Source organism: Triticum urartu, chromosome 2, assembly GCF_003073215.2.
Source record: "Triticum urartu cultivar G1812 chromosome 2, Tu2.1, whole genome shotgun sequence".
Taxonomy (NCBI): Eukaryota; Viridiplantae; Streptophyta; class Magnoliopsida; order Poales; family Poaceae; genus Triticum; species Triticum urartu.
Genome location: NC_053023.1, coordinates 751,234,728 through 751,246,036, shown reverse-complemented (window position 1 = coordinate 751,246,036; position 11,309 = coordinate 751,234,728). Strand labels below are relative to the sequence as shown.

Below are 11,309 nucleotides of genomic sequence, written 5' to 3'. Positions count from 1 at the left end.
TATTCGTGTGTCTAGGTCAATTTTTTGCTGAGAGGAAAAACAAAGTCCAACGCACACGTACACATGCACATTTGCTGCTGCTGCTGCCTCGGACACGGCGAAACCCCATCCCCACCCCGGAAAGGCGCGCGCGCAATTGGCCAAAAGTGAGGTCAAACCGCCAATCAAATCAACCAATGAATTTCGTTGCTCGCTCGGCGCACGCGGAATTCGAATTCCAACCATCCCCATTTAACTCCTCCTCCTCCGCCCGGCCGGCATTTAAAAACTTTTAAAACCCTCCCTCTCAATCAATCAAACAACAAGGGAAAAAAAAGAGCGAGAGAGACACTGCCACTCCCCTTCCTCCCTCCGCTCCCTCGCTCACTCGCTCCTCACCCCACCCCACCCCAGCCCAGGCGGCGCCGCCGCCGCAGCCCCGGCGAGCCCCCCTCCCCTCTCCCCCGCCGCCCTCCCGCACGCCGGGGCGCCGGGGCGCCCACGGACCCCCAGCCGCGCGCGCCACAGCGGATCTCGCCCCGTCCCGCCGCGGCAGAAGACCAGCCCGCCGGATTCGCTCCTCCGCTCGATTCGCCGCCGCCCGGGCCGCCTCGACCCTCCCTCAGCCCTCTTCCTCGCCGGGATTCCCGCATTCGTCCAGGTACCGACGGATCTGCTCTCCCGCATCATCTTCTCGCTAGCCCCCGGATTTCCCGCTCAGATTCGCTTCTCCCTCCCCAGATGGACGCGGAGGACGCGCTGGGGTTCCGGGAGGACGACGCCATCCGCTTCATCTTCGGCGAGGACGTCGCCGCCAGGGCGGACGACGACTCCGGCGACGGTGCGAGTGCCTTCGACAGGTCGCTCATGGAGCTCCGCCTCTTCCGGGAGGTCTTCTCCAGGGCGCCGGGGCAGACGGAGGCCGCCGGGCTCGCGGGGAGGCACTTCGGGGTGGCCGAGACGTCGCTGCTCCCGGGCGCCCACTTCGCCGCGCAGCGGCCCGCGGATGCGCCCCGGGCCCAGCACGGCCTCAACCTCAAGGTCCAGCCGCCTCCGCCGTTCCGCGGTGAGCACATTGTGTCTGCCCCGGTGCATGCCGGAGCAAGCCTTGGTGAGGAGCCCCGTGCGCATGCTCACCGGCAGCAGAACACTGTTACAGTGGAGGGCAGATTGGATCTCGGTGTCAGCAAGGGGCATGCACATTGTTACAATGAACAACAACACGGGACTGCTGTCCAGGAGCATGCACATTGTTACAGTGGCCAACACGGGACCGCTGCCCAGGAGGAGCATGCACATCGTCATGCCGAGCAGAATGGGGGGATTGATGGATTGGCTCTCGAGCTGGATGCCGTGTTGCAGGGTTTCCTAGGGTACTGGCCAGGTGGAGGCACGTCCGGGAGCTGTAACCAGCAGCAAGTGTTTGGTCCAGCTGCTGTCGGCATCGGTAACACCGTTGACATGCGCATGCAAGCGATGGCTGAGGACACCGTTGCTGCCGGGGCAGGCGACGCGGTCGGATTTGCTGGCAGCAGCAGCACGAGCGGGGTCGATGATCCCATGCCGTCCTACATGGACGCGCTGGCAGAGTTCTCACAGTTCCAGGCTGACCCTTCTCTTGCTGACCCGTTTTTGTATCAGTGGCTACAAGATCAGCAGCCGTTCCCAAGCGATGCCTCCTGCTTAAGTTATGATCAAGGTCAAATCGTTGACAATAGCCAAGCGCTGTACACATGCAGCCCGGCAGATTTATCTGACAGAGGTGCCAAAGAATACCCACTCTTCAGCAAGCCAGCCTATGATGCAGCAGTGCCACCTCGCCTCTCCCATGATTATGTTGGATCTGGGCAGTTTCTTGAACTTGAGCACCTTCCTGAGAAGGGTACACCCGACGCGAATACTAGTTCACTAGATGATGTTGATGTTCCTCAGTCCAGCAGTCTACAGTCTGTGCCACCTGTTGCTTGTACCAAGAGGACTTTAGGCAGGGATCTTCCTGATCAGTTGGAAGCGCATGCCCAATGCCTTTTCAAGGATGCTGGCTGGACCATCAAGCCGCGGAAAAGGAATGACAGGGCTAAGATGGCATCCTATTTCACAGCACCACACAGGGAAGTGGTCCTCAGCTCACTAACTCAGGCCTGGAAGTTTTGTGGGAACAAATTATATGAAGCTTCTCCCGGTTCACAGAGGGGTAAGCATCCGATGGAGTGGTCAGATGTTGATAAGTTTTGGAAGGACCTCACTGATACTATGGAGTATATCCAAAAGGTACTTGTGAACCAACAAAATGCACTCACCCTTCTCCAACGGTGGGAGCTTTTGGATCCTTTCATTGCTGTTGTGTTCATTGGTAGGAAAATTACTGCTCTGCAACAAGGTAGTACTGTCAGAGCTGTTGATAGTTCAATCATTGTTCTCGATGACAACAAGAACATGCCCTCAGAGAGTAAAAGGAAACAGAAAGCCAGTGACCCTTTAACCGCCCGCAAGGTTCAGTCTACTCCTGTGATCATGGGATCTGATTGTGGAGAACGAGCAACTGAGAGCTGCAGCAGGAGTCAGGCTGTACCAAGCTCTCATGTTTTGGAAGGTGGCCAGAACAGGGATGTTAACCTGAAAAATGGCTACACACAAGGCCAGAACAGGGCTATTGACCGAAATGAGAATCACATTAATCAAAGCAGCGACACCCAGCAATTTTACTCAGGAGCAGCGCTCATCAATAATTCGGTGAAAAAAGCAAGGAAGAAGCCCAAAACGATATCTGATGTTGATGCAAATGAATTAGATGGGCTGTATGCTCAAATATTTATGCAGCACACTATGGGGAATTTATTTAACCAAGAGAGCAATGTAGCGATGCTTGACTTTTCTAATCCAGAAAACACTAACCTCTCTGGAAAACATGGTATTTTTTCGTCTGTTGGCACAGTGAAAAAGCATTTGAAAGCTGAATCCAGACCGGCAAAGCTAAATCGGAACAGCCAAAGCGACAAACCTGGCATGCTGTTGCCTCCAGAGAGTAAGCAAATGAACATGCTAAAGCGTGAGGGTACTGTTAAAGAACCTTTGGAGCATACAACCTCAGGACCCGGTTCTGATGCAAGGGAGTCAGGTGCTAATGAAACTGCCCCTATAGAATTGGCCCAGAAGAAGTTACCTTCAGAGAGCAACCAGATGATTATGTTAAGAGGTGAGGGTACTGTTAAAGAACCTACGGAGCATACAATCTCTGAACCTTATTCTATTGCAAGGGAGTCAGGTGCCAATGAAACTGTTGCTACAGAAATAGTCCAGAAGCAGTTGCCTTCAGAGAGCAATCAGATGAGTATGTTAAGAGGTGAGGGTACTGTTAAAGAACCTACGGCGCATACAATCTCTGAACCTGATTCTAGTGCGAGGGAGTCAGCTGCCAATGAAACTGTTCCAAAAGAAATGGTCCAGAAGAAGTTGCCTTCAGAGGGCAAGCAGAGTATGTTAAGAGGTGAGGATACTGCTATGGAGCATAAAAGCTCTGAACCTGATTCGAATGCAAGGGAGTCAGGTGCCAATGAGATCGCCCCTGTAGAAATGGTCTACCAGAAGTTGCCTTCAGGGAGCAAGAAGAGCATGTTAAGAGGTGAGGGTATTGTTAAAGAACCTATAGAGCATACAATCTCAAAACCTGATTCTAATGCAAGGGAGTCGAGTGCCAATGGGATTGTCCCTTCAGAAATGGCCCGCAAGAAGTTGCCGTCATTGAAGGAATCATCTCCTAGAACTCCCCCCAAGGACTCCCCTAAGGTTTCAGTCGACAATGCTGTTCCTGTTGAGTTATCCCTTGAGTCTAATACTGCTCCCCTGAAAACTGATTTATCTCGTGACTCACAAATCTGCAAGACGATCGCTGCTAAAAGGAAACCTGAAGGTTGTGATAAGCATATCAAGAAAAGACCTCTTGAGTTGCGTATCCACGACGATGACCTTTTGATCACAGCTATTGTAAAAAACAGGGACGTCGACTCCTACAACAAATTTGCTGCAAGCTCAGATTTTTCGGTTGCAAAGTACAAAAAGCTTAAAGGCCAAAAGAGAGCTACCAAACTGCTTGGAAAAGGGGGGACAAACCTATTGGGTGGGAAGAGAATAAGTTTGGCACGGAAAACTGTGCTCTGCTGGTTGATTGCAACTGGCTTTCTGACCGTAAAAGATGTTATTCAGTATCGGAATCTGAAGAGCAACGAAGTCATGAAGGATGGGCAGGTCACCTGGGAAGGCATTCTTTGCAAATGTTGCGCAAAAACCTTATCTGTATCAGACTTCAAGGCTCATGCTGGTTGTTGTCTGCCCAAGTCCTCATTAGGCCTCTTTCTGCAGTCTGGCAAGTCGTATACTCTATGCCAGTTGGAGGCTTGGTCTGCCGAATTGATGAGCAGGAGAAGTGATGCATGTGGTAGGAAAGTCGAGGCGATGGATGAAAATGACGATACATGTGGTTTCTGTGGAGATGGCGGTGAATTACTTTGCTGTGACAATTGCCCATCAACATATCATGAAGCTTGCTTGTCTGCCCAGGTATCTAGCTTCTCTCTACAGTGCCATTGTTTCAAACTTAAATATGTTTCAAACTTTCAATGAAGATGTTATGGTCCATTATTGTTGTGCTCCAGAAAATGTGTTTGTAGGAATTAGAAATTTGAATTGACCACTTATATGATGAAGTTTGTTTGATAATTTATTTACTAGCTTTTACATCTGCAGGAGCTTCCAGAAGGCAGTTGGTACTGCCATAATTGCTCATGTCGGAAATGTGGGACTCCAGTTAGTGAAAATGAGGTTCCGTCATCCTCAGATATCTTGAAATGTCTCCAGTGTGGAGATTCATGTAACGATTATGATCCCTCCTCTTTTGCCCTGTCATTTGCATTATTTCTGCAATCACTAAAACTAAATACTAATTTAATGCGTATTCCCCATATCTCTTATGTACCTTTGAGTTGGATGTCTACTTTTCAGTGTAATATATCTTGCTGGATATAATTCATTCCTTGGTTTTATAGAACCTTTTCCCCTTCTGTTGATCCAAGTCCCTGTTTGGTGGTAGTTTAGCCCCTAACAAAAATGGTCTGAGAGTTTTAGCTCTCACAGAAGCTACTTTATTTTGAATTCATCTTCTCTTTCTCATCATAAATGAGGCTTGGGCCTCGAAGAAGACCCTCTCTACCTGCACCATGTTTGTCAAGGCTTAATTGTTTGTAGCTTTAGCTTTAGCTGAGGTCACTGGGCCATCATTCATCTCATATAACTTAGCCAGTATTCATGCTGCATGTAATTTATCATCTAATTTTATCCTCAGCTTCAACTTGACATTCTCTTGTTTCTCACTGGCAGACCATGGCACGTGCATTAATCATGAGATGCTGCCCTGTGATGATAAAAGATCTAACACATGGTTTTGTGGGAGATACTGTAAGGAGGTAATATTTAGTTTTATCTTTGTCTACAAGATGCTGAGCAATGAAAGACCTATCACACGCTTGTAGAAGTTATGGTTTATTTTCTGGTCCTGCATTTTTTAGAGACATAATGCACATACATCTGTTCATTTCGTGTTAAGTTGTTATATTGTTCTTGAGACTGATTCACCGACAGAAACTAGTACATCTTGCATTGCTTAGTTTGTATGCTTGTAATATGTTAGATGTCAATAGTGTGGTTATCGAGGATCAGACTAATTGCCATTTCATGCAACTGTTGTTAGTTTCTCTTGTGCACCCGACAAACTGGGAGCTTCTGTTTCAGACATTCTGTTTAACCCCTTCATTTTTTTCTGAAAGCATTTCTCTGCAATTGTTTGTAACAGATATTCGTTGGACTACATAGTCATGTTGGGATAGAGAATATTATTGACAATGGGCTTTCATGGACCATATTGAAGTGCTGCAGTGATGGTCGGAGGCTACATTCTGCACGGAAGATAGCCCATATGACGGAATGTAATACAAAATTGGCAGTGGCTCTTACTTTACTGGAGGAATGTTTCATTCGTATGGTGGATCCTCGAACTGGTGTAGATATGATACCACATGTCTTGTACAATAAGGGGTAAGTTTCCTATTTACTTTCTAGTCAATATCCTCTGCATCATCGATTTGTCTTGGATAATATTGACGCTGCTTTATGATTTTCTTTCACCTTATTGATGAGCAAGGCTTGTATATTATGAATGTATTCTATTGAAGTCTTCCAATTGATCATTTTGTGGGGCTAAGCAAAAAATGTTCTTTTGAAGACTAAGCATGTCAAACATCTCAATTTGAAGATTATATTTCTTATAGTATCAAGTATCAACTAGTTTAGAATGGAAGACTGTTGGAGATACCACACGGTGCTTTGAAATACTAATAAATACAGTTGTCTTCTTCATATTATTGTGGAAATTTGTGTACTCCCTTCGTTTTTATTTACTTCGCATATTAGCTTTGTCTAAAATCAAACTTTATAAACTTTGACCAAGTTTATAGAAAACAAATATTGACATATACACCACCAAATCAACACCATTAGATTCCTTATTGAATAATTTTTCACATCATATAGATTTGCCATTGTAAATGTTCATATTGATTTCTGTAAAATTGGTCAAACTTTATAAAGTTTGTCTCCAGTCAAACATAATATGCGGAGTAAATAAAAACAGAAGGAGTAATAAATCAGGCCCTTTTTGGAACCCACATTTTTTGGGTCTAGGGAGTTCTGGTTGAGTGCTAATAGAAATTATAATATCTTATTTGCATCAATGCACATGATTAAAAACGAAGTTGTTACTATACTGGAAATTTGGATCTGCACTGAGAACTGAGACCCATTGATTGGACTTCAGATGTGTTAGGATCTGCACTGGGTATTTGTTCAATGCTAATAGTAATAGCTAGTATGTACTTATTTTTTTGGACCAATTATATTTCGGACCAAGCATGTTCAAGTACTTGCCACTTCATTTTTCCATACAATTTTGACACTTGCTAACATGGAGCGTCTCTCATCAGATCAAACTTCGCGCGCTTAGATTATCAGGGATTCTACACTATAATCCTGGAGAAAGGTGATGAGATTTTATGTGTGGCTTCTATCAGGTATCATACTTTACTTGGTTGATCAAGCTTTCTCTAGGCAGTACTTTTTTTACTTATTTCTGAAGTATGTGTATCCTTATGCCATTGGTTGCTGTCATAATTGTTCTACAAATTGTTAAGAGTGACCATGCATGTGTAGCTAACATTCTCCAGTCAATGACAAACATTATGGACCCTTCAATGGGTTGAAAGCCTAGAGACCCATCAGTTATCGGCAGTTCTTATGCAGTCTGTACATCTTTGTTGTAAACTATCAAGTAATGTAATCTTGTTTGGAGTTGAAATTCGATACATTTTCCGATAAACACTTGTACATGCATGCTTCTTACCTCTGTTCTTACATGGTAGTGCAAACTTTTCTAAACGGTATCTCTAGCATGCAAACCTGACTTAGTAATTCAGGGATTTCATGACACCCTTCATGTTGTAATTGTTACAATTCTGACTGATCAAGGACAAGTGGGAGCATAGGTTAATTTTCTACAGAACTAATGTTTTCTAATTTTCAGCTCATAAACGTAGCAGAATTTCCAAATAGGCGAAAATAGTGTGTCAATTTTTTTATTGGTGACCAGCTAATCATACATTCTGAGAGGTTTCCCTCATTTATAACACCATGTTAATGGAATTCCCTTTACCATCTTTTGTGCAGGTTACATGGGACCAAAGCAGCTGAGCTGCCTTTCATTGCTACTTGTGTGGATTATCGCCGTAAAGGGATGTGCCGAAGGCTGCTGGATATCATTGAAAAAGTATGTACTCAAGAGTTTTGAAATCAGATACAAGTTTTGATGGAAATTATGGACTTCTCACGATTGTACACCACAGTAACTTCGTTCACTAGGATTTCAACTGTACTATTAATTTTAGGATGTAGTATTTTTCCTTCAAAAGAATTGCGTTGTCCAGTCGGTCTTAAGGTTATAGTCAATCTTATTTGCATACTTGCATATCTCGATTTGACCATGTGGATTTCACTTCCTTCTGTTACAGATGCTGAGATCATTCCATGTTGAGATGTTGGTCCTTTCTGCCATCCCAGAGTTGGTTAATACATGGGTCTCGGGATTTGGTTTCAAACCTATCAAGGATGATGAGAGGAAGCAACTTCGTAATGTTAATTTGATGTTATTTCCTGGGACGTCCCTGCTAACCAAAAGATTGGATGGAAATATAACTACAAAACCAGGTTAATTGTCTTATCCTACAACTGCCATCAGCCATGTTTGTGCTTACATCGTTTCATTTGGACTTTGTATCCTGCAGTTCTTCCTTCTGTCCTTGCACCTATAATAATCCTCAAATTAATGTGACTATGCAGAAAAGGAAGAAGGCACATATAATGTTTCTGGATTAACTAACGGGAAATGTTTGCCTAATGGGAAAGCAAATGAGCATCTTGAACTCCGTGATCTTGAACTGCCAGAGGAGTTGAATAATGAGGTTGCAATGAATGGTTCTTTGAGAACACTAAAACGTGAATTTAGTCCTGCAGCATGGTTCAATTCCACTAAGGTTTGCTTCATCAGCAATATGAGGCTTTAAGATTTTATTGATGTGGAAAAACAGACTACTTTTCGTTTGCCAAACATTGTGACTTTCAAGTGCTGTAGCTAAGTTTTATATAAAGAAATATCTCTAGCTGATCAAAACAAACATGCCGTAATTTGATTGCAGTGTCAAATTTCAAAATGTTCTATTGAACTTTAGTGCTGTCTCCCACTCTCCCACAAGGAAAACATACCAGGGAAATGCTGAGGCTGAGGTTCAGGTTCTTGCCTGTGTAGTCTGATCAATGATTTGTCTGTTCATTTGTATTCTACCTGTTCTGCAATATGCATAAGGTTGTGCATTCGTGGTGCTGACTGTTTTTCATTGTACAACTCATAGTGGCCCAAAATACAGTAGTTTGCATTCAGTACACACAAACAAGCAGACCATTCGGAGCGCATATACATAGCAATCCACTTTCATCGATAATAATGATCAAATCCTAATGTTTTGCAGCTACAAGCACATCAGTACTTTTATTTTGTCGTCATATTTTGGTGAAGGTATGCTATCATAACCAAACATCATATTCTGCAGCTAGCTGTTGGTGAAGTGTGATTTTCTCACAATATAAGACATCCGGACTCTATCCTTGGTGGTCGATCAGCGCTAGCCAACTTTGTCTTGCTGATCTACAGCTAAATAATATGTTGAAGCTTGCCGCTGTGGTCATGCAACTATTTCCAGGTATGATCCAATGACTCGTCGGAAAGAAACCTGTCACAAAGAGCTTTTTGGCTAACCCTCGTTACATGTGGCAATTTGGGTAATACTTTGAAATTCTGGGTATGTGTCCTGGTTGCAATTTCCTGAACCCATACAGGTGCAGAGTACAATGCTTTCGGGTAGAAAACCATTAAGAAAAGAATAGACAAAATTGTTATTCTATTCTAATTCACCATTTTTTGCTTGTCATCAAAGATACAACCCCTTTGGCGATGACTTTTTTCTCATTATATGTCTGAAGAATCATGGAATATGTAGTTATGCAGAAGTACTTTTTGATGAGAAATCTACCAGTATAATTTTCTTTAATTATTTTTGTATACGTATAAATGTGATCAGTTTGAAGAGGTTGGCTGCGTGCAGTTTAATTTTTTATACGTTTCAGCTTCTTCCTTTTGTCTTGGCATTCATTTCTTGTTTGCTCTGCAGTCCCAATGCTGTGCCATGGATGTTCACGCACACAATAACCAGGCAGCAGCATGTTCCAGAGAAGGCGCCATCAGGGCTCTGTGTTAGTGAATCAGAGGACATATTCATTCATCCGAGAAAGTTTCTGGACCTGGCGTGAAAACAGTATAGCATCTAAAAGAACCCCAAGAAACAACGGCATGCAAAGCCGTGTTTTGCTCTCCTGAAACAACCGCTTCCCGACATAGAGCGCCAGACACGTCTGTGCGGGACTCCAGGACCCGAGCTAAGGTAAACTGGGTATTTGAAGCACAAGAAAAGATCTGCACAGGATGGGATTGGTAATGCATGAAGACCCTTAAGCCCCCGCTGACAGGAAGATCTTTCATTGGCACAAAAGGGGTACCATGGAAACAAAATAAACATCTGAGCATTTAACCCTGGAAGCAGTTTGTAGAGCCATCCATCCGAGGGGTTCCAGCTGGAGACATCAGCAAGAAGGGGCGCCGCAGGGACCAGAGTGGATTATCACTTGCTGAACGGTACTCTGGAAACCAACTGTCGCAGACGGCATCCATCCTCTCAAGTAAGCTCCCTCTCCGGCGCATACTTGAATGATCAACGTCTTGTCGGGTTATGGATCTATTTTCAAATTTGACAAGTATTACACTCAGCAACCTGCACTTGACAGTCGTCGTTTCACCGCTTGCTTACCAACAAGTTCTGTTGCTTGGTTTGTGGGCATTGCCAGAACTGACCTTCCTATTTGGTCTTCATCTGCATCAGGACTCATGGGACTATGTGTGGCAATGTTGGCCAACTGGGCAAGCAGAGCATCCCTCTCAGATGCAAACTGGCGCAACTGCACTACAACCAACAATTCTGCTTGTCCGGTGCAGTTCATGTCAGAATTTGTGCTTCTTCTGCTGGTACCGTGCATGTATAGTCAGTGAACAAACCAAGTTAAGGCACACTTGGATCGGGCACGGCATGGCAGGAAGCTGTCCAAACCCTGAAGTTTGTACTTAACTGAATCTGAAGATATATACACTGTAATGAACAAGCACGTATTATCATCCTTTTTCCGTTTGAACTGTAATGTAATACGGTTTTCAAAAGAAAGCCCTTGTGATGTGACACGATGGATTAGCAAATGCACGATCGTTCCTTGCTATACACATTGCTTCCAAGTAACCATTTCTCGAGTAGACAGCAACTACTTGGTGCAAGGAAAAACAAATGCCAAAGCTATCGGTAGATACATCTACTTTAGATACTACTTTCAGTCGAAAATAGATAGGTAATACCAGTTCATTCGTACTACTCCCTCCGGTCCTTTTTACTCCACATATAAGATTTATGTCAAGTCAAATTTTACAGAGCTTGATCAAATTTATATTAAAAGATATCAATTTCTACAATATCATATATATAGTATGGAATTAAATTTCATAATGAATTTATTGATTTGGTATTGTGAATGTTGATATTGTTTTCTATAAGTTTGGTCAAACTATAGATGCTTTG

The 11,309-nt window shown here is 44.0% G+C and overlaps 1 protein-coding gene across 1 annotated transcript; it reads left to right on the top strand.

The window, feature by feature from the left end:
• The first annotated feature begins 287 nt into the window (after positions 1-287).
• Positions 288-10,960, top strand: LOC125540504. The gene is made up of 12 exons (XM_048704117.1): positions 288-640; positions 721-4,536; positions 4,723-4,846; positions 5,353-5,438; positions 5,825-6,066; positions 7,011-7,097; positions 7,750-7,849; positions 8,091-8,286; positions 8,419-8,612; positions 9,186-9,335; positions 9,804-10,368; positions 10,569-10,960. Exons 2-10 carry the CDS (start codon positions 721-723, stop codon positions 9,204-9,206), a joined length of 4,866 nt encoding a protein of 1,621 aa, XP_048560074.1. The 5' UTR covers positions 288-640; the 3' UTR covers positions 9,207-9,335; positions 9,804-10,368; positions 10,569-10,960.
• Positions 10,961-11,309: the final 349 nt, after the last annotated feature.

Excerpts from the sequence above, each read along its gene's own strand:
- LOC125540504 (XM_048704117.1), top strand. The coding sequence starts at position 721 with ATGGACGCGGAGGACGCGCTGGGGTTCCGGGAGGACGACGCCATCCGC. Across the intron at positions 5,439-5,824 it reads GTGGGAGATACTGTAAGGAG|ATATTCGTTGGACTACATAG; the intron begins GTAATATTTAGT and ends TGTTTGTAACAG. Across the intron at positions 7,850-8,090 it reads TGCTGGATATCATTGAAAAA|ATGCTGAGATCATTCCATGT; the intron begins GTATGTACTCAA and ends CTTCTGTTACAG.